The sequence below is a fragment of the Mobula birostris genome, chromosome 28, assembly GCF_030028105.1.
Source record: "Mobula birostris isolate sMobBir1 chromosome 28, sMobBir1.hap1, whole genome shotgun sequence".
Lineage (NCBI taxonomy): Eukaryota > Metazoa > Chordata > Chondrichthyes > Myliobatiformes > Myliobatidae > Mobula > Mobula birostris.
This window is the reverse complement of record NC_092397.1, coordinates 12,971,560-12,995,167: the sequence shown is the minus strand read 5'-3', so window position 1 is coordinate 12,995,167 and position 23,608 is coordinate 12,971,560. Positions and strand designations below refer to the sequence as shown.

General features: G+C 55.2%; 1 protein-coding gene across 1 annotated transcript in view; it reads left to right on the top strand.

The window, feature by feature from the left end:
- The first annotated feature begins 1,154 nt into the window (after positions 1-1,154).
- LOC140188933 (serine/threonine-protein kinase MRCK alpha-like) overlaps positions 1,155-23,608 on the top strand; it is a 117,611-nt gene continuing 95,157 nt past the window's right edge. The window contains 4 exon segments of the mRNA XM_072245584.1: positions 1,155-1,564; positions 20,224-20,315; positions 21,707-21,737; positions 21,740-21,789. Of these exon segments, the coding sequence (XP_072101685.1) occupies positions 1,327-1,564; positions 20,224-20,315; positions 21,707-21,737; positions 21,740-21,789 (411 nt within the window). The 5' untranslated portion in view covers positions 1,155-1,326.

The following is a 23,608-nucleotide window of genomic DNA, read 5'->3' as shown; positions in this document are numbered from 1 at the left end:
GGAGCGAGAGGGGAAGAGCGAGAAAAAGACGAGGAGTGAGAGGGACGGGAAATTAGAAACGCGGGAGCAAGAAATACCTAGTTCCACAAACACGCATATGTTGGAGGAACTCAGCAAGTCCTGAGGAAGGGTCTCGGTCGGAAACGTCAGCGGTCCGCTTCTCTCCAGACGATGCTGCCTGACTTTCTGAGTTCCTTCAACATTTTGTGTGTGTTGCTCAAGATTTCCAGCGTCTGCGGAATCTCTTATACGGGCAGTTCAGTCGGAATTAGGGCGAAGGATGAAGGCGATCCAACAAGCTCTCGGGCAGTGGGAGGTGTCAAAAATAGTGACAGGGCACAGACCTAACCCCGCTGTCCCGAATCCCAAGACGTCTTTACCGACTGACCTCTGACCCAGACCCAGTTTCCAGAGAAATTGCACCACGGCCTTGCTCCCTGAGGCATGCCCTTTGACCCCGTGCACTAGTTCATTCGTACCCCACACCCACTGTGAGTATTCCGATGCAGTGCCAGAGTGAACCCGCATGTCGAGGGATCCGTAACCTTGACCTATATATCCTCTGAGCCGGTACCAAAGTGAACCGCACGATAAAGGAATCTACAACCTTGACCTGTGGCCCCTGACCCGGTACCACTGTAAAATGTAACCCCCGGATCCCGGAGGACACTGTGTCCAGGGGCACACAGTGCCCTCCAAGGCCAAGTAGAGGCGTCTCGCTCCCCCCGTGCCCAAGCGCGGTGACCCCCCCCCACCCCTCCCGCGGAAAGGGACTGAGTTCACAGCTCGGTACCTGAGGGGGAAGAAACAGCTTGACTTAGAAATGGGAGGAGCATTCACAGGCGCCCGAACCGGGGCAGGGATTGGTCGCGGTGTCTGACAGGTGAGTGGGGGAAGGAAACACGGGAAGAGAAAGGGGAGGGACGGGGAGAGAGGGAGGTTAAAAAAAAACACATTGGAGGGAGGGTAGAGAGGAAAACAGGAACAGGTAGGCGTGAGGAGGGAGAACACATACAGACGGGAGGGAAAAAGGAAGAGGTTAGAGAGGGGAGGGAGGAATAGAGGAATAGAAGAGGGAGGGGAGAGGAGGGAGAAGAACAAGAGAGGAGAGAAGGAGGAGTAGGAAGTCAGGAGGAAGTGGTGAAACAGAAGAAGGGGGTAGGGAGGAGAGAGGAGGCAGAAGGGAAGGGTACACGGAAGGCAAAAATCGACTGGAAGGTGGAACCAGAGGAAGACAGAAACAAAAATAAAGTGGATAGAGAAGGGAGGGGGCGGGAATCACGGATTCGAGGCGTGGTGAGAGAGTCGAGGGAAAGGGACGACCCGATGGACGGAGGGTCGGGGAAAGGTGACGAGAGCGGCGCGCCGAGTGTCGGGACGGTGTCTCCGGAGCAGAGGCTGAGGCAGCTGGAGCGGCTGATGGCCTGGGGCGCGGCTGCGGATGCCCAGGCCGATCCGAGAATAAGCCAGGAGACGCTGCTCGACCTCCTCCTTTGCCTGTTCTACGAGTGCAGCAGCGCCCGGCTCTGCAGAGAGCAGGCCATCAGCAACTTCCTACAGCGGGGTAAGTCCGCCCCTTGGCCTTGCCCAGCCTCCCCGGCGCCGGGTCCAGTGTCGACCTTGTCCTCACCGAGAGCCCCCGCAATGTGGCTGGGAAGGATGCTCGGAGACACAGATCCATTCTAAACCGTGAGAAAGATATCAGTCAGAGCAGAAATAAGGGAGTGGACCCGTCTCCGCCCGTACTGTACCCCAGTGTTTATAGTGACAGACCCGTCCCCACCGGTACCGTACCCCAGTGTTTATAGTGACAGACCCGTCCCCACCGGTACCGTACCCCGGTGTTATACAGTGACAGACCCGTCCCCACCGGTACCGTACCCCGGTGTTACACAGTGACAGACCTGTCCCCACCGGTACCGTACTCCGGCGTTATACAGTGACAGATCCGTCCCCACCGGTACCGTACCCCGGTGTTATTCAGTGACAGACCCGTCCCCACCGGTACCGTACCCCGGTGTCACACAGTGACAGACCCGTCCCCACCGGTACCGTATCCCGGTGTCACACGGTGACAGACCCGTACCCACCGGTACTGTACCCCGGTGTCACACAGTGACAGACCCGTCCTCACCGGTACTGTACCCCGGTGTTATACAGTGACAGATCCGTCCCCACCGGTACCGTAACCCGGTGTCACACAGTGACAGACCCGTCCCCACCGGTACCGTACCCCGGTTTTACACAGTGACAGACCCGTCCGCACCGGTACCATACCCCGGTGTCACATAGTGACAGACCCGTCCCCACCGGTACCATACCCCGGTGTCACATAGTGACAGACCCGTCCCCACCGGTACCGTACCCCGGTGTCACACAGTGACAGACCCGTCCCCACCGGTACCGTACCCCGGTGTCACACAGTGACAGACCCGTCCCCACCGGTACTGTATCCCGGTGTCACACAGCGACAGGCCCGTCCCCACCGGTACCGTAACCGGTGTTATACAGTGACAGACCCGTCCCCACCGGTACCGTACCCCGGTGTTACACAGTGACAGACCCGTCCCCACCGGTACCGTACCCCGGTGTCACACAGCGACAGGCCCGTCCCCACCGGTACCGTAACCGGTGTTATACAGTGACAGACCCTTTCAGTGCCTCTAACAAGAATTCACCGCCTCCCCCGGAAGTTTTCATGTTTTATTGTTTACGATATGGAATCACAGTGGATTTAATTTGGCTTTTTTGACACTGATCAACAGAAAAGACTCGACAAATTGGTTGAAATTCATTACAATTGTTAAACACAAAGTAACTGATTGCATAAGTATTCCCCGCTTCAAGTCAGTATTTAGTAGATGCACCTTTGGCAGCAATTACAGCCTTGAGTCTGTGTGGGTAGGTCTCTATCAGCTTTGCACATCTGCAATATTTCCCCATTCTTCTTTACAAAACTGTTCAAGCTCTGTCAGATCGGAATCAGGCTTATTATCAGCGGCATGTGTCATGAAATTTGTTTACTTAGCAGCAGCAGTTCAATGCAATACATAATATTAAAAAAGTAAATCAATCACAGTATATGTACATTAAATAGATTAAGAATTGTACAAGAACAGAAATAATATATATTTTAAAAAGTGTGGTAGGATTCAATGTCCATTTAGGAATCGGATGGCAGAGGGAAGAAGCTGTTCCTGAATCGTTGAGTGTGTGCCTTCAGGCTTCTGTACCTCCTCCCTGATGGTAACAGTGAGAAAAGGGCATGTCCTGGGTGCTGGAGGTCCTTAATAATGGATGCTGCCTTTCTGAGACACCGCTCCCTGAAGATGTCCTGGGTAGTTTGTAGGCTAGTACCCAAGATGGAGCTGACTAGATTTACAACCCTCTGCAGCTTCTTTCGGTCCTGTGCAGTAGCCCCCCGCCCCCCATACCAGACAGTGATGCAGCCTGTCAGAATGCTCTCCACGGTACATCTATAGAAGTTTTTGAGTGTATTTGTTGTCATACCAAATCTCCTCAAACCCGTAATGAAGTATAGTCACTGTCTTGCCTTCTTTATAACTGCATCGGTATGTTGGAACCTCAGAGGTCTTGACACCCAGGAACTTGAAACTGCTCACTCTCTCCACTTCTGATCCCTCTACGAGGATTGGTATGTGTTCTTTCATCTTACCCTTCCTGAAGTCCACAATCAGCTCTTTCGTCTTACGGATTAATGCTGAGTGCCAGGACGTTGCTGCGACACCACTCCACTAGTTGGCATATCTCACTCCTGTACACCCTCTCACCTCCACCTGAGATTCTACCAACAATGGTTGTATTATTAGCAAATTTATAGATGGTATTTGAGCTATGCCTAGCCACATAGCCATGGGTATAGAGAGAGTAGAGCAGTGGGCTAAGCACACACCCCTGAGGTGCACCAGTGTTGATCGTCAGCGAGGAGGAGATGTTATCACCAATCTGCACAGATTGTGGTCTTCCGGTTAGGAAGTCGAGGATCCAATTGCAGAGGGAGGTACAGAGGCCCAGGTTCTGCAACTTCTCAATCAGGATTGTGGGAATGATGGTATTAAATGCTGAGCTATAGTCGATGAACAGCATCCTGACGTAGGTGTTTGTGTTGTCCAGGTGGTCTAAAGCCGTGTGAAGAGCCATTGAGATTGCGTCTGTCGTTGACCTGTTGTGGTGATAAGCAAATTACAATGGGTCCAGGTCCTTGCTGAGGCAGGAGTTCAGTCTAGTCTTTACCAGTCTCTCAAAGCATTTCATTACTGTCGATGTGAGTGCTACTGGGTCATAGTCATTAAGGCAGCTCATATTATTCTTCTTAGGCACTGGTATAATTGTTGCCTTTTTGAAGCAAGTGGGAACTTCTGCCTGTAACAGTGAGAGGTTGAAAATGTCCTTGAATACTCCTGCCAGTTGGTTGGCACAGGTTTTCAGAGCCTTACCAGGTACTCCATCGGGACCTTCCGCCTTGCGAGGGTTCACTCTCTTTAAAGACAGCCTGACATCAGCCTCTGAGACGGAGATTACAGGGTCACCGGGTGCAGCAGGGATCTTCACAGCTGTAGTTATATTCACCCTTTCAAAGCGGGCATAGAAGGCGTTGAGATTATCTGGTAGTGAAGCATCGTTGCCATTCATGCGATCGGCTTTTGCTTCGTTGGAAGTAATGTCTTGCAAACCCTGCCAGAGTTATCGTACATGCGGTGTCGCCTCCAACCTTACTCGAAATTGTCTCTTCGCCCTTAAAATAGCCCTCCACAAGTGATACCTGGTTTTCTGGTGCAGGCCTGGGTCACCAACCTTGAATGCCACAGATCTAGCCTTCAGCAGACGACGTACCTCTTGGTTCATCCATGGCTTTTGGTTTGGGGATTGCATGGGGATCGTGAGTGAACAGCTCTTTCCAAGTCCAGCCACCAAGTCTCCATTGGATTGAGGTCTGGGTCTGACGTAGCCACACCAGGACATTAACTTTGATGTTTTTAAGCCATACCTGTATAGATTTGGCTTTCTGCTTGAGGTCATTGTCTTGCTGGGAAACCAACTTTGCCCTAAGCCGCAGTTCTCTTGCAGACTGCATCAGGTTTTCCTCCAGGATTTCCCTGTATTTTGCTGCATTCATTTTACCCTCGACCTTCACAAGCCTTCCAGGGCCTGCTGCAGTGAAGCATCCCCACAGCATGATGCAGCCACCACCGTGCTTCACGGTAGGGATGGTGTGTTTCTGATGATATGCGGTGTTTGGCTTACACCAAATATAGTGCTTTGTCTGATGGCCAAAAGGCTCAATTTTGGTCACATCAGACCACAGAACCACCTTCCAGCTGACTTCAGAGTCTCCCACATGCCTTCTGGCAAACTCTAGCCAAGATTTCATGTCAAATTTTTTCAACAGTGGCTTTATCTTTGCCACTCCCCCATAAAGCTGTGACTGGTGAAGCACCCGGGCAACAGTTGTTGTATATACAGTCTCTCCCATCTCCACCACTGAAGCTTGTAACTCCTCCAGAGTTGTCACAGGTCTCTTGGCGGCCTCCCTCTCTAGTTCCTTTCTTGCACTCAGTATTTGAGGACGGCCTGCTCTGGGCAGATTTACAGCCGTGCCATATTCTTTCCATTTCTTGATGATTGAATTAACTGTACTCCAAGGGATAGTCAGTGACCTGGAAATATTGTTGTATCCATCTCCTGACTTCTGCTTTTCAATAACATTTCTGCAGAGTTGCTTGGAGTGTTCTTTTGTCTGTGTGGTGTAATTTTTGCCAGGATACTGACTCACCAGCAAAGTTGGACCTTCCAGATACAAGTGTATTTTAACTACAATCAATTGAACCACCTTGAATGCACATAGGTCTCCAAAAACAGATCTCCATTTAACTAGTTATGTGACTTTGAAAACCAATTGGCTGCACCAGTGATGATTTGGTGTGTTATATTAAAGGGGGTGAATACTAAGGCAGTCAATTATCAAAGGGTTAGGGTTCGGGTAGTCTGTAGTAGTCTGGTGGACAGACTTCTACCTTGCTGAGCCCCAGCGCCATCTCTCAGACACCTCCTCTTACTTGTCCCTCGAACGGGACCCCACTAAGGAGCACCAGGCCGTTGTCTCCCCCACCATCACCAACCTTATTGACTCTGGGGACCTCCCATCCACCGCCACCAGCCTCATAGTTCACTCATCACGCCTCCTGTTTCTGCCCCCTACCCAAGATCCACAAACCTGCCTGTCCAGGTAGACCCATTGTCTCAGCTTGACTCTGCCCCTCTGAACTCGTATCTGCATACCTCGACTCTGTTTTATCCCCCCTTCCTACCTTCAGTCCCTTCCTACTTACACCCGTGACACTTCACGTGCTCTGGATCTTTTCAATGATTTCAGGCCCCCTGGCCCCCCCATCATCTTATTTTCACTGTGAATGTCCAGTCCCTACACACGTCCATCCCTCGTCAGGAAGGCCTCGAAGCTCTCCCTTTCCTTCTGTACACCAGACCCAACCAGTTCCCCTCCACCACCGCTCTCCTCCGCCTGGCGGAACTTGTCCCCACTCTAAATAATTTCTCCCTTGGCTACTCCCAAAGGGTGCAGCCACAGGCGCTAGCATGGGTCCCAGCTCTGGCTGCCTGTTTGTCGGCTACGTGGGACGTCTGTGATCCACGTTCCGCAGGGGGTCGGTGTTGGGACCGCTTCTTTTTATGCTGTGTATAAATGACTTAGATGATGGAAGATCTGGCTTCGTTGCCAAGTATGCAGATGATATGAAGATTGGTGGAAGGGTAGGTGGTGTTAAGGGAATAGGTAGGATGCAGAAGGACTTAGACAGATTAGGAGAATGGGCAGGAAAGTGGCAAATGGTCATGCACTTTGGTAGTAGAAATAAATGTGCGGGCTATTTCCTTAACAGGGAGAAAATCCAGGGATCTGAGATGAAGAGGGCCTTGGGAGTCCTTGTGCAGAACATCCTGAAAAGGTTAACTTGCAGGTCGAGTCAGTGGTGAGGAAGGCAAATGCCATGTTAGAATTCATTTCAAGAGGTCTAGAATACAAGAGCAGGGATGTGATGCTTTATAAGGCACTGGTGAGGCCTCACCTTGAGTATTGTGAACGGTTTTGGGCCCCTCATCTTCGAAAAGATGTGCTGGCATTGGAGAGCGTCCAGAGGAGGTTCACAAGGATGATTCCAGGAATGAAAGGGTTATCATACAAGGCACGTTTGATTGCTCTGGGTCTGTACTCGCTGGAATTCAGAAGGATGATGGGGGATCTCATTGAAACCTTTCGAATGTTGAAAGGCCTAGACAGAGTAGATGTGGAAAGGATGTTCCCCATGGTGAGAGAGTCTAGGAGAAGAGGGCACAGCCTCAGGATAGAGGGGCGCCCTTTCAAAACAGAGATGCGGAGAAATTTCTTTAGCCAAAGGGTGGTGAGTTTGTGGAATTTGTTGCCACATGAAGCTGTGGAGGCCAGGTCATTGGGTTTATTTAAGGCAGAGATTGATAGGTTCTTGATTGGACACGGCATCAAAGGTTACAGGGAGGAGGCCGGGAACTGGGGTTGAGGAGGAGAAAAAAAGAATCAACCATGATTGAATGGAGGAGCAGACTCAATGGGCCAGATGGCCTAATTCTGCTCCTGTGTCTTATGGTCCTATGTTCCAAACCAACACTGGTGACCGTCCCACACTCTTCCTACGCTACATCGATGACTGCATTGGTGCTGCTTCCTGTGCCCATACTGAACTCGTTGATTTCATCAACCTTGCCTCCAACTTCCTCCCCGCCCTCAAGCCTACCTGGTCCATTTCCGACACCTCCCTCCCTTTCTCGATCTCACTGTCTCTAACTCTGGTGACAGCTTATCCATCGGTGTCTATTATAAACCCACCGACTCTTACAGCCACCTGGACTATACCTTGTCCCACGCTATTACTTGTTAAAACACCATCGCCTTCTCTCAATTCCTCTGTCTGTACCACATCTGCTCTCAGGATGAGGCTTTTCATTCCAGAACGAAGGAGATGTCCTCCTTTTTCACAGAAAGGGGCTTCCCTTCCGTCACCATCAATGCTGCCCTCAACTTCATCTCTTCATTTCACACATGTCTGCTCTTACCCCATCCTCCTGCCACCCTACCAGGTTCCTCTTGTCCTCACCTACCACCCAACCAGCCTCCGCGTCCACTGCACAATTCTCCGAAACTTCCGCCATCTCCAACAGGATCCCACCACCAAACACATCCTTCCCCCCCCCCACTTTCTGCTTTCCGTAGGGATCGCTCCCTACGCGACTCCCTTGTCCATTCGTCCCTCCCCACTGATCTCCCTCCTGGCATTTATCCTTGCAAGCGGAACAAGTGTTACACCTGCCCCTACACCCCCTCCCTCGCCGCCATTCGGGGCCCCAAACAGTCCTTACAGGTGAGGTGACACTTCACCTGTCAGTCTATTGGGGCCATCCTCTGTGTCCGGTGCTCCCAGTGTGGCCTCCTGTATATCGGTGAGACCCGACGCAGATTGGGAGACCGCTTCGCCGAGCATCTACGCTCCGTCCGCCAGGACTAGCGGGATCTCCCAGTGGCCACCCATTTTAATTCCACCTCCCATTCCCATTCCGATATGTCCATCCATGGCCTCCTCCACTGTCGTGATGAGGCCACACTCAGGTTGGAGGAACAACACCTCATATTCATTTTGGGTAGCCTCCAACCTGATGGTATGAACATCGATTTCTCAAACCTCCGGTAATGACCCCCACCCTCCACCCCCGTCACCATTCCCCATCCACTTTCCCCCCTCTCACCTTATCTCCTTGTCCACCCATCGCCTCCCTCTGGTGCTCCTCCCCACCCTCCCCTTTTCTTTCTTCCCTGGTTTCTGAATCTTTCACCAATCCCCTTCCCAGCTCTTTACTTCATCCCTCCCCCTCCCGGTTTCACCTGTCGCCCTGTGTTTCTCTCCCCCCCCCCCCACCTCTTAAATCTACTCCTCAGCTTTTATTCCCCAGTCCTGCCGAGGGGTTCCGGCCTGAAACGTCGATTGTTTACTCTTTTCCATAAATGCTGCCTGGCCTGCTGAGTTCCTCCAGAATTTTGTGTGTGTTGCTCGGATTTCCAGCATCTGCAGATTTTCTCTTGTTTGCAATCAATTATATCTTTTTTTTAATTTCTAATTAATTTAGATCACTTTGTCGAGATCTGGTTTCAATTTGGAAAAAGGGGAGTCTTTTTACCGTTGATCAGTTAAATCCACTGTGATTCGAATGTTGTAAAACAATAAAATATGAAAATTTTATAGATACTGTAACATTGGGGTACAGTTCCGGTGGGGACGGGTCGGTCGCTGTGTGACACCGGGGTACGGTGCCGGTGGGGACGGGTCTGTCACCGTGTGACACCGGGGTGCGGTGCCGGTGGGGACGGGTCTGTCACCGTGTGACACCGAGGTGCGGTGCCGGTGGGGACGGGTCTGTCACCGTGTGACACCGGGGTACGGTGCCGGTGGGGACGGGTCTGTCACCGTGTGACACCGGGGTGCGGTACCGCTGGGAACGGGTCTGTCACCGTGTGACACCGGGGTACGGTACCGCTGGGGACGGGTCTGTCACCGTGTGACACCGGGGTACGGTACCGGTGGGGCCGGGTCTGTCATCGTGTGACACCGGGGTGCGGTACCGCTGGGAACGGGTCTGTCATCGTGTGACACCGGGGTACACGCTCTCAGGGGAGGAGGCCGGTGTCGGATCCTGTGTCCCGGACTGGCTTCTCCGCTGTAGGAATGCTGCCGGGCTGGTTGTGTGCGGGCCGCGCCGCTGACTGATCTCGGAGACGCCGGTGACTCATTTCTGCTGCTGTCTCTCGCTCTAACACTCACCGCGGCCCTGCCATTCCCGCTCCCAAACCAGGGCGCAGCGAGAGGCCTCCCCACTGTCGTTCAACGTGACCCCCTCTCCCCCCACCCCCCGGACCCCACCTCCCGCCCTGTCTAACAAATCTCCCGTTGAAGGTGATTTTCATCCACTGTCCGTTGTTAAAGTGGACCATTTTTCAATGCCATTCCCCTCCGCTGACTTCCTTGGTCGAAATTCCCATATCTATCCCCAGTTCCGGACTTCCCAACCGAGGAATTGAGGTTCCTCCGTCAACCTGCCGCATTCTGTGCCCGTCTGACGGGGCAGACCATCGGGGGCTTTCCCCTGCATCTGACCCGGAGGCGGCAACCTCTTCCTTGTAGAGTTGGGACATTGAATCGTTTGCCGCGGCCACGTTATCAGTCATATCGAAAACAACGTGACAGAGAAGGGGCCATTTGTCCTGCCCCTCACCACCTTAATCTGGCTCCTTCCCACTTCCTTTCCAGTCCTGATGAGGGATCCTGGTCGGCTCTTCTTTATTCCTCTCCGGAGATGATGCCCGGCCTGCCGAGATCTCCCCAGCGCTGACGGAAGAAGCGGGTTCTCCCAGTGGAGACCCATTTTGATTCCCCTTCCCACTCCCACCCCGACACGTCGGTCCTACTGTCGCGATGCGGCCACGCTCAGGTTCCAGGAGCCACATCTGGGTAGCCTCCAACCTGACGGCATGAACATCTGTTTCTCAGATTGTCAGTAACGCCGTGGCCTCTATCCTCTCCCTCTCCCATTAATGTGGATAAACGTGAGGTTATCCACTTTGGTGGCAAGAACAGGAAGGCAGATTACTATCTGAATGGTGTCAAGTTAGGAAAAGGGGAAGTAACAACGAGATCTGGGTGTCCTTGTACATCAGTCACTGAAAGCAAGCATGCAGGTACAGCAGGCAGTGAAGAAAGCTAATGGCATGCTGGCCTTCATAACAAGGGGAGTTGAGTATAAGAGCAAAGAGGTCCTTCTGCAGTTGTGCATGGCCCTGGTGAGACCACACCTGGAGTACTGTGTACAGTTTTGGTCTCCAAATTTGAGGAAGGACATTCTAGCTATGGAGGGAGTGCAGCGTAGGTTCATAGAACATAGAATAGTACAGCACAGTACAGGCCCTTCGGCCCACAATGTTGTGCCGACCCTCAAACCCTGCCTCCCATATAAGCCCCCACCTTAGATTCCTCCTTATACCTGTCTAGTAGTCTCTTAAACTTCACTAGTGTATCTGCCTCCACCACTGACTCAGGCAGTGCATTCCACGCACCAACCACTCTCTGAGTAAAAAACCTTCCTCTAATATCCCCCTTGAACTTCCCACCCCTTACCTTAAAGCCATGTCCTCTTGTATTGAGCAGTGGTGCCCTGGGGAAGAGGCACTGGCTATCCACTCTATCTATTCCTCTTATTATCTTGTACACCTCTGTCATGTCTCCTCTCATCCTCCTTCTCTCTAAAGAGTAAAGCCCTAGCTCCCTTAATCTCTGATCGTAATGCATACTCTCTAAACCAGGCAGCATCCTGGTAAATCTCCCCTGTTCACGAGGTTAGTTCCCGGGATGGTGGGACTGTCATATGTTGAAAGATTGGAGCAACTGGGCTTGTACACACTGGAATTTAGAAGCATGAGAGGGGATCTGATTGAAACATATAAGATTATTAAGGGATTGGACACGCTAGAGGCAGGAAACATGTTCCCGATGTTGGGGGAGTCCAGAATCAGAGGCCACAGTTTAAGAATAAGGGGTAAACCATTTAGAACAGAGTTGAGGAAAAACTTTTTCACACAGAGGGTTGTGGATCTGTGGAATGCTCTGCCTCAGAAGGCAGTGGAGGCCAATTCCCTGGATTCTTTCAAAAAAGAGTTAGGTGGAGCTCTTAAGGATAGTGGAGTGAAGGGATATGGGGAGAAGGCAGGAAAAGGGTACTGATTGTGGATGATCAGCCATGATCACAGTGAATGGCAGTTCTGGCTCAAAGGGCTGAATGGCCTACTCCTGCATCTATTGTCGATTGCCAATTCCCCCTTCTCCAGCCCTGCATCTCTTTCACCAATCAAATTCCCAGCTCTTTACTTCATCCCCTCCCCCTCCCAGTTTCACCCATCGCCCCTTCCCCTGGAAAGGAGTAATAATAACAGGGTTGTTGTGGTGGGAGATTTTAATTTCCCAAATATTGATTGGCATCTCCCTAGAGTGAGGGGTTTAGATGGGGTGGAGTTTGTTAGGTGTGTTCAGGAAGCCTACAAGAGGAGAGGCTGTACTTGATCTGGTATTGGGAAATGAACCTGGTCAGGTGTCAGGTCTCTCAGTGGGAGAGCATTTTGGAGATAATGATCACAATTCTATCTCCTTTACCATAGCATTGGAGAGGGATAGGAACAGACAAGTTAGGAAACGTCTAATTGGAGTAAGGGGAAATATGAGGCTGTCGGGCAGGAACTTGGAAGCATAAATTGGAAACAGATGTTCTCAGGGAAATGTACGGAAGAAATGTGGCAACTGTTCAGGGGATATTTGCATGGGGTTCTGAGTAGGTACGTTCCAATGAGACAGGGAAAGGACGGTAGGGTACAGGAACCGTGGTGTACAAAGGCTGTTGTAAATCTAGTCAAGAAGAAAAGAAGAGCTTACAAAAGGTTCAAAAAAACTGGGTAATGATAGAGATCTAGAAAGTTATAAGGCTAGCAGGAAGGAGTTTAAGAATGAAATTAGGAGAGCCAGAAGGGGACATGAGAAGGCCTTGGCGGACAGGATTAAGGAAAACCCCAAGGCATTCTACAGGTATGTGAAGAGCAAGAGAATAAGATGTGAGAGAATAGGGCCAATCAAGTGTGTCAGTGGAAAAGTGTGTATGGAACTGGAGGAGATGGCAGAGGTACTTAATGAATACTTAGCTTCAGTATTCACTACGGAAAAGGATCTTGGCGATTGTAGGGATGACTTACAGTGGACTGAAAAGCTTGAGCATGGAGATATTAAGGAAGAGGATGTGCTGGAGCTTTTGGAAAGCATCAAGTTGGATAAGTCACTGGGACCAGACAGGATGTATCCCAGGCTACTGTGGGAAGCGAGGGAGGAGATTGCTGAGCCTCTGGCAATGATCTTTGCATCATCAATGAGGACAGGAGAGGTTCCGGAAAATTGGAGAGTTATGGATGTTGTTCCTTTATTCAAGAAAGGAAGTAGCCCAGGAAATTATAGACCAGTGAGTCTTACTTCAGTGGTTGGTAAATTGATGGAGAAGATCCTGAAAGGCAGGATTTATGAACACTTGGAGAGGCGTAATATGATTAGGAATAGTCAGCATGGCTTTGTCAAAGGCAGGTCCTGCCTTATGAGTCTGATTGAATTTTTTGAGGATGTGACTAAACATATGATGAAGGCAGAACCATAGATGTAGTGTATATGGATTTCAGCAAGGCATTTGACAAGGTACCCCATGCAAGGCTTATTGAGAAAGTAAGGAGGCATGGGATCTAAGGGGACATTGCTTTGTGGATCCAGAACTGGCTTGCCCACAGAAGGCAAAGAGTGATTGTAGACAGATCATATTCTGCATGGAGGCCGGTGACCAGTGGTATGCCTCAGGGATCTGTTCTGGGACCCCTACTCTTTGTGATTTTTATAAATGACCTGGGTGAGGAATGGGTTAGTAAATTTGCTGATGACACAAAGGCTGGGGGTGTTGTGGATAGTGTGGAGGGCTGTCAGAGGTTACAGTGGGATGCAAAACTGGGCTGAGAAGTGGCAGATGGAGTTCAACCCAGATAAGTGTGAGGTGGTTCATTTTGATAGGTCAAATATGATGGCAGAATATAGTATTAATGGTAAGACTCTTGGCAGTGTGGAGGATCAGAGGGATCTTGGGGCCGAGTCCATAGGACACTCAAAGCTGCTGCGCAGGTTGACTCTGTGGTTAAGAAAGCATACGGTGCATTGGCCTTCAACAATCGTGGGATTGAGTTTCAGAGCCGAGAGATAATGTTGCAGCTATATAGGACCCTGGTCAGACCCCACTTTGAGTACTGTGCTCAGTTCTGGTCACCTCACTACAGGAAGGATGTGGAAACTATATAAAGGGTGCAGAGGAGATTTACAAGGATGTTGACTGGATTGGGGAGCATGCCTTATGAGAGAATAGATTGAGTGAACTTGGCCATTTCTTCTCGGAGCGATGGAGGATGAGAGGTGACCTGATCGAGGTGTATAAGATGATGAGAGGCATTGATCGTGTGGGATTGTGTGGAGGGAGCTTCACTCTGTGTCTGACCCCGGGAGTGTGTGTTGGGACGGTGTCCCATCAAAAGAGGCTTTTTCCCAGGGCTGAAATGGCTAGCACAAGAGGGCACAGGCTTAAGGTGCTGGGGAGTAGGTACAGAGGAGATGTCAGGGGTAAGTTTTTTTACGCAGAGAGTGGTGAGTGTGTGGAATGGGCTGCCGGCGACGGTGGTGGAGGCGGATACGATAGGGTCTTTTAAGAGACTCCTGGGAGGGTACATGGAGCTCAGAAAAATAGAGGGCTGTGGGTAAGCCTAGGTCTAAAGTAAGCACACGTTCGGCACAGCTTTGTGGGCCAAAGGGCCTGTATTGTGCTGTAGGTTTTCTCTGTTTCCCCCCAACCTACCTTCCACCTCCGACTCCTCAACTTCTTTTCTCCAGTCCTGCTGAAGGGTCTTGGCCCGAAACGTTGACTGTTTACTCCGTTGCCTGGCCTGCTCAGTGAGTCCTCCCAGAATTTCGTGTGTGTTGCTCTTCCCGAGCCTCGCGAGCAGCCTTCGCAGGCCCGAGCAAGTCAGAGTTGGGAGAGGCGTGGACAAAGATTCAGTCAGTATGTTGGCTGGCCCTTCGGCCTGCTCGTCCATGCCAGCCGTGGTGCCCAATCTGGCCAGACCTGTTTCTCTGCATTTGACCCTTATCCTGCTCGAAACCCTAGCTATCAATTGATCAAGTATTTACCAAGTAATCTCTTTAATGTCGTTATGGTACTTGCCACAAGCACTTCCTGTGGGATATCTCGTACTCATCTCCCTCTGCACAGATGTTGGCCCTTGGGATGTTATTCAAATCCCCACCCCACCTCCAGGTACCCTCTCTCCCTCCCCTCCTCTCCCCCCTCTGTTCCCACAAATGAAACCCATCAGGATCCATTAACCTTCCAATCGCCAAAGAAAGAAACTGAATCTCCCTCTACACCATCCCATCACACTCTCCCAGGGTCAGACACAGAGTGAAGCTCCCTCCACACCGTCCCATCACACACTCCCAGGGTCAGACACAGAGTGAAGCTCCCTCCACACCGTCCCATCACACACTCCCGGGGTCAGACACAGAGTGAAACTCCCTCTACACCGTCCCATCACACACTCCCGGGGTCAGACACAGAGTGAAGCTCCCTCTACACCGTCCCATCACACACTCCCGGGGTCAGACACAGAGTGAAGCTCCCTCCACACCGTCCCATCACACACTCCCGGGGTCAGACACAGAGTGAAACTCCCTCCACACCGTCCCATCACACACTCCCGGGGTCAGACACAGAGTGAAACTCCCTCTACACCGTCCCATCACACACTCCCGGGGTCAGACACAGAGTGAAGCTCCCTCTACACCGTCCCATCACACACTCCCAGGGTCAGACACAGAGTGAAGCTCCCTCCACACCGTCCCATCACACACTCCCAGGGTCAGACACAGAGTGAAACTCCCTCCACACCGTCCCATCACACATTGCTGGGGTCAGACACAGAGTGAAGCTCCCTCCACACTGTCCCATCACACATACCCGGGGTCAAACACAGGGTGAAGCTCCCTCCACACCGTCCCATCACACACTCCCGGGGTCAGACACAGAGTGAATCTCCCTCCACACCGTCCCATCACACACTCCCAGGGTCAGACACAGAGTGAAGCTCCCTCCACACCGTCCCATCACACACTCCCGGGGTCAGACACAGAGTGAAACTCCCTCCACACCGTCCCATCACACACTCCCGGGGTCAGACACAGGGTGAAGCTCCCTCTACACCGTCCTATCACACACTCCCGGGGTCAGACACAGAGTGAAACTCCCTCCACACCGTCCCATCACACACCCCCGGGAACGGTGGAGGACCCTCTCGTCTGGGCGAGGTGGGGTTGGTGTCACCGAGAGTGGGTGCAGACTTGTGGTGGGGGTACTGGGGACCACTTGTCCTGTTTTGTGACACTCCGCACAAGGGATACCACAAAAGCAGGTTCCCGTGGTGGAGTTGTAAACCTTCTCTGACTGCAGTGCGATCTTTTCCCGAGGCTGTTCCTGTCCTGCACCTCCCAATTCTGTCAATGTCTTGATCCTAGTACCTTCCCCGCCCTCCCCGTCGCTGCCTGAATCTGCTTTAATTCCTTCCCCCACCCCCACCCTGTCCCTCCGTGGCCTCGTGCAGATATCTTCAAAGCTCGCCAACGAATCAGCCCCGGAAGGCTTTGGCGCAGGCCACTCAGCCCCTCGTGACCCTGCCCCACCCTTTCTGAACATGGACACCAGCCCAGACCACAGTTCTGACTCTGAGAGGTGCCTTGTGGAAGGAAAAGGCAGGGGAAGCATCCCAGGAGAAGTTCGGCAAATCTTGGTTTGTGCAGAAAGCAAATGGCTGGAAGAGCTCGGTGGGTCAGGCAGCATCTGTGGAAGGGAAGGGACGGTCACTGTTCCGGGTTGACACCACATCCGGCCTGAAAGGTGGCCAGAGTCAGTCTGTAGTGCTGATGTCCCTTCACAGTATCTGCAGGCCGGATCCTCCGGTCAGGGGAGTGGGGAGGAGCAGTTCCCTCAGTTGTGTCTTCCCCACGGGTGCCTTCTACCCCTCCCCCTTGTTCTTGCCCCCATTCTCCCCCACGTTCACTCTCTCCCTCCCCCCATTTCTGTCTCCCTCTCCTCCTCTCTTTATCTCTCTCCTTTCCTCCCTCTCACTTTGTCTTTCCCTCCCCCTCACCCCACTTTCACTCTCGCTGCCTCTCACTTCCACCCTACCTTCTCCCTCACACCCCCTCAAATTCTCCAACTTCCTCTCTCCCTCCCTCTCTCCCTCGCTCCCCTCGTCCCACCCCATCACCCTCACCTCACACCTTCTCTCGCTCTCTCCCCCTTCTCTCTCACACCCCCCTTTGCCCCCTCTTGCCCCATCACCCCTTCTGTTGCCCCTCTCCCTCTCACTCCCCCTCCCCTCTACCCCCTCTCTGCCCCCTACCCCTCTCTCTACCCTCTACCCCTCCCCTCTCTACCCCTCCCTCCCCTCTCTACCCCCTCCCTCCCCTCTCCCCGCTCTACCCCTCCCCTCTCTCTCCCCCTCCCCTCTCTCTACTCCCTCACCTCTCCCCACCCCCTCTACCCCTTCTCTCTCCCCCTCTCCCCCTCCCTCCCCCTCTCCCCCTCCCTCCCCCTCTCCCCCTCCCTCCCCCTCTCCCCCTCTCCCCCTCCCTCCCCTTTCCCCCTCCCCTCTCCTCCTCCCCTCTCCCCCTCCCCTCTACACCTTCCCTCTCTACCCCCTCCCTCCCCTCTCTACCTCTGCCCTCTCTCTACCCCCTCCCTCCCCTCTCTACCTCTCCCCTCTCTCTACCCCCCTCCCTCCCCTCTCTACCTCTCCCCTCTCTCTACCCCCCTCTCTCCCCTCTCTACCCCTCCCCCCTCTCTACCCCCTACCCCCTCCCCCTCCCTCCCCTCTACCCCTCCCCTCTACCCCCTCCCCTCCCCCCTCTACCCCTCCCCTCCCCCTCCCCGTCTACCCTCCCCTCCCCCTCCCCGTCTACCCTCCCCTCCCCCTCCCCCCTCTACCCCTCCCCTCCCCCTCCCCCCTCTACCCCTCCCCTCCCCCTCCCCCCTCTACCCCTCCCCTCTCTACCCCCTCCCCCTCCCCCCTCTCCCCCTCCCCCTCTACTCCTCCCCCTCTCTACCCCTCCCTCCCTCCCCTCTCTACCCCTCCCTCCCTCCCTCCCCTCTCTACCCCTCCTCTCTCTCTACCCCCTACCCCTCCCCCTCCCCCTCCCTCCCCCTCTCCCCCTCCCTCCCCCTCTCCCCCTCCCTCCCCTTTCCCCCTCCCCTCTCCTCCTCCCCTCTCCCCCTCCCCTCTACACCTTCCCTCTCTACCCCCTCCCTCCCCTCTCTACCTCTGCCCTCTCTCTACCCCCTCCCTCCCCTCTCTACCTCTCCCCTCTCTCTACCCCCCTCCCTCCCCTCTCTACCTCTCCCCTCTCTCTACCCCCCTCTCTCCCCTCTCTACCCCTCCCCCCTCTCTACCCCCTACCCCTCCCCCTCCCTCCCCTCTACCCCTCCCCTCTACCCCCTCCCCTCCCCCCTCTACCCCTCCCCTCCCCCTCCCCGTCTACCCTCCCCTCCCCCTCCCCGTCTACCCTCCCCTCCCCCTCCCCCCTCTACCCCTCCCCTCCCCCTCCCCCCTCTACCCCTCCCCTCCCCCTCCCCCCTCTACCCCTCCCCTCTCTACCCCCTCCCCCTCCCCCCTCTCCCCCTCCCCCCTCCCCCCTCCCCCTCTACTCCTCCCCCTCTCTACCCCTCCCTCCCTCCCCTCTCTACCCCTCCCTCCCTCCCTCCCTCCCCTCTCTACCCCTCCTCTCTCTCTACCCCCTACCCCTCCCCCTCCCCCTCCTATCCCCTACCCCCCCTCTGTCTATCCCCTCCCCCTCCCCCTCCTATCCCCTACCCCCCTCTGTCTATCCCCTCCCCCTCCCCTCCCCACTCCTATCCCCTACCCCCCTCTCTCTACCCCCTACCCCTCCCCCTCCCCAATCCTATCCCCTACCCCCCTCTCTCTACCCCCCATCCCTCCCCTCCCCACTCCTATCCCCTACCCCCCTCTCTCTACCCCCCACCCCTCCCCGCTCCTATCCCCTACCCCCCTCTCTCTACCCCCACCCCTCCCCCCCGCTCCTATCCCCTACCCCCCTCTCTCTACCCTCTACCCCTCCCCTCTTTCTACCCCTACCTCTCCCCTCTCCAACCCCTCTACCGCTCCCCTCTCTCTACCCCCTCCCCTATCTATCTCGCCCACCCCTCTCCTATCCCCTCCCCTCTCTACCCTCTCCCCTCTCTACCCTCTCCCCTATCTATTTCGCTCACCCCTCTCCTATCCCCTCCCCTCCACTCTCTACCCCCCTCCCTCCACTCTCTACCCCCCTCCCTCCACTCTCTACCCCTCCTCTCTCTCTACCCCTCCCCTCCCCCTCTAGACCCTACCCCCTCTACCCCCTCCCCTCTCTCTACCCCCTACCCCTCCCCTCTCTCTACCCCCTACCCCTCCCCTCTCTCTACCCCCTACCCCTCCCCTCTCTACCCCCCACCCCTCCCCTCTCTACCCCCCTCTCCGGGGGGATCAAGGAAAAGTGTGCAGGAGTGGGAACGTGCCGATTTCCCCACTTTCCGAGGGCAGTCACTGCCCCAGAGGGAGTTGGGGGCCGGCTGGGGGCCGTGTGCTCTCTCGGCTGACAGTGTGGAGCCGGAGAGCGCTGGGAAACGCCGGCGAGCCCAGGGCCGACTATCTGCCTGCACACGTCCGGGGAGGCAGAGGAATGTAAAGCGAGACTGAGGAGGCGCCGCACCCCACCGACCGGCTCCAGTCACGTCAGGGAGTGGCGAAGGATTCGCCCTGTCTGTCCCAGACGCTTTTGATGTAACCATGGAGGCTGGGGGGTGACGGTTTGCAGTGACACCATGCCTCCGCGCCTGGCCCTCGGCCCCTCTTTGTCTGATAGCTGTTCCCTGTCCGGAGTCTGCGGGTTCGAATCCCGACAGCCCCAGTCCGGGCATTTGCTCCAGGGACGGGGAGGGTGGCGGTTGCTGGTGAGGAAGGAGCTACGTACTGCTGGAGGGAGCATTTCCGAGGGAACGCTCCCCGGGGCTGCAGGGCCGGCGTTTCCTCCGAAACCTGGCTGTCGTCAATCAGTTATTGTGTCTTCTTGTGGGATCTCCCTGTGTATAGCGTGCATGGGTGGGGTGAGCTTCTAGTGTGGCTGCCCCTCATTGGTTGTCGGGGATGGGCATAGGAGGGGGGAACCATTGTGATCACCCCAGCAGAGGTCGATAGGCCGAATGACCGGGGGGGGGGGGTTGCATCATATTGTATCGCGGTCACGCTGATTCGAGCAGGCGTCATTTTTTAAAATCCATCTTCTTTCTCCCCTTCCCATCCTCCCCCCCCCCCATTATCCCGTCTCCCTCCGCCTCTACCCTCCCCTCCCACTCTTTCCTGCCCCTTCCCCTCTGCCCCCTATTCCGAACCGTCTGGCCTCCCTCCCTACCCCCCACCTTCTCCTCCGTCTACCCCTCCCTCAGTCACTCCATTCATCACCAGAGTGAAGGAGCTCCAGTTCCATCGCGACGACTTCGAGATCCTGAAGGTCATCGGGCGGGGCGCCTTTGGAGAGGTGGGTGGTGGGGAGGACTGTACGATTGAGGAGAGGAGGCTGCCGAGCAGTGGGGTGAGGCAGCGTCACTGGGGACGAGGGGCTAGCGAAAGTTGTTGCCGAATCGTGGGGGGAGGTGGTGCTGGGTGAGGCGAGGGGTGTCAGGTGGACGCACCCCCTCGGTGTGAGGGCTCTGAGAGATGGGGGCAGGTGTGGGCGAAGACCACCCCCCCCCGGGGGAGGGTCCCGACACCAACAGAGTCCGAGGATCTGGGTGACATTACCCCACCACTAAGCTGCCAATGGGCAGGGTGTAGTGGGCGCTAAGGGGGTTAATGGAATCCAAGGAGTAAACGGTGTGGAATTGAAGACACTGAAAGGGTTAATGGGGCTGAGGGAGTTAATGGTGATGAAGGGGTTAATGGTCCTGTAGGAGTTAATGGGGGCTGAAGGTGTTAATGGTGATGAATGGGGTTAATAGTCCCGCAGGAGTTAATGGGGACTGAAGGAGTTAATGGTGATGAAGGGGTTAATGGTCCTGCAGGAGTTAATGTCGCTGAAAGGGGTTAATGGGTGCTGAAGGAGTTAATGGTCCTGCAGGAGTTAATGGCGCTGAAAGGGGTTAATGGGTGCTGAAGGAGTTAATGGTCCTGCAGGAGTTAATGGCGCTGAAAGGGGTGGGACAAACACAGGCATATTGACAGAGCGGGACACGGAACTGACTCCTGATACGGATCAGGCTGTGGGAGCCGACACAACCGGTCCTCGGCGACAGTGCAAACCCCTGACACACCCGATCCCGGCAATGGATCTCCGGAGCTCCCGGAATGGGGGACGAACATGCAGACACACACACAGACACACACAGACACAGACACACTCACACACACACACACACAGACACACACACTCACACACACACACACACACAGACACACACACTCTCACACACACACACACACACACAGACACACACACAGACACACACACACAGACACACACACCCTCACACACACACACACACACACACACACACACACCTGCACAGACACACACACTCACACACAGACACACTCACACACACACACACACACCTGCACAGATGCTCGCGTGCTGACACGCATTCTCACGCTCACTCTCACACATTCTGACACTCACAGAAACACACACATTCACAGTCACCGACACACACAGACTCTCTCTCTCTCACACACACACACACAATGCCTATTTCCGTAGCGGCTAAGATGTTTCCACAGGCCAGGATCAAGTCTGGGCCTTGCCTGTGTTTGTGTGTGTGTCTGACAGGGTGAGGGAGGTGGGGAGCCCATTGAACTGACTGCTGGGGCCGGGCCGCTCCGCTGCGCTCCGAGTGTGTCAGTAATCTCCACCCTCGCTCCCCACTCCCCCAGGTAGCCGTCGTCAAAATGAAGGAGACGGAGAAGTGTTTGCCATGAAGATCCTCCATAAATGGGAGATGCTCAAGAGAGCGGATGTGAGTCCGCATGGCGATGGTGGCCGGGAGCGACCGTGGGCAGTCAGTCTGTAGACAAACCATAAGCAACTCTTCCTCCTCTCATATCCCAACTCCCCCCCCCACGCCCCTCCCCTACTCCTACAACCCCTCCCCTCCCTACACCCCTCCCCTCCCCTACACCCCTCCCCTCCTCCTACACCCCTCCCCTCCCCTCCCTACACCCCCTCTCCCCCTCTACACCCCTCCCCTACTCCTACACCCCATCCCTCCCCCTACAATCCCTCCTCCCTACAACTCCTCCCCTCCCCCTACACGCCTCCTCCTCCCCTCCCTACACCCCCTCCCCCTGCACACCCCCTCCCATACACCCCCTCCCTCCTCCTACACCCCTACCCCTCCCCTCCCCTACACCCTTCCTCTCCTCCTACAACCCCTCCCCTCCCCTACAATTGCTCCTCTCCGCACCCCCTACACCCCTCCCCCTACACCCCTCCCCAACACTCCTCCCTCCTACACCCCCTCCTCCTACACCCATCCCCCTCCCCCTCCCCTACACCCCTCCCCTCTCCTACAACCCTCCCCCTCCCCTACACTCCTCCCCTCTCCTACATCTCCTCCCTCTCCTCCTCACCTACACGCCCTCTCCTTCCTCCTCCCCTACACCTCTCTCCCTCCCATACACCACTCCCACTCCCCCTACACCCCATCCCTCCCCCTCCTCATGCACTCCATCCCTCCCACTACACCCCTCCCCTCCTCTTCTACATTCCTCCCCTGCACCCCTCCCCCTCCCCCTCCCCTCCCCCCACAACCCCTCCTCCTCCTCCTCTGACACCCCTCCTACTCTCCCTCCCACTCCCCCTACAACTCTCCCTTCCTCCTACACCCCTCCCCTCCCCTACAACCCCTCCCCTACTCCTGTACCCCCTCCCCTCCCCTCTCCTACATCCCCTCCCCTCCCCTCTCCTACATCCCCTCCCCTCCCCTCTCCTACATCCCCTCCCTCCCCTCTCCTACATCTCCTCCTCTCTCCTCCACCTACACGCCCTCGTCCTTCCTCCTCCCCCTACACCTCTCTCCCTCCCCCTACACCACTCCCACTCCCCCTACACCCCATCCCTCCCCCTCCTCATACACCCCATCCCTCCCACTACACCCCTCCCTCCTCTTCCTCCTGCATTCCTCCCCTGCCCCCTGCACCCCTCCCCCTCCCCCCACAACCCCTCCTCCTCCTCCTCTGACACCCCTCCTACTCTCCCTCCCACTCCCCCTACATCCCTCCCTTCTCCTACACCCCTCCCCTCCCTACAAACCCCTCCCCTAATACTGTACCCCCTCCCTCTCTACCTACACGCTTTCTCCCTCCTCCTTCTCCTACACCGCTCCCCTCCCCCTCTCCCCTCCCCCTCTCCCTCCTGCACCCCTCCTCCTCCTCCCCCCACTCCCCCTACAACCCTCCCCTCCCCTCCCCTACACACCCTACACCCCTCCCCTCCCACTACACCCCTTCTCCTCCTCCTCCTCCTACACCCCTCCTTCTACACCCCCTCCCCTCCCACTACACCCCCTTCCTCTCCTCTCCCTACACCCCCTCCCTCTCCTCCCCCTTACAACCCCTCACCCTCCCCCTTACACCCCTCACCCTCCCCCTACACCCCTCCTCTCCTCCTACACCTCCTCCCCCTACAACCCCTCCTCCCATGTCCCTCCCCCTCTTCCTCCTCCTCCTACATCCCTCCCCCCTCCCCTACACCTCTCCCTCTCCTACATCCCCTCACTCTCCTCCTCTTCCACCTACACGCCCTCTCCTTCCTCCTCCCCTATACCCCTCCCCCTC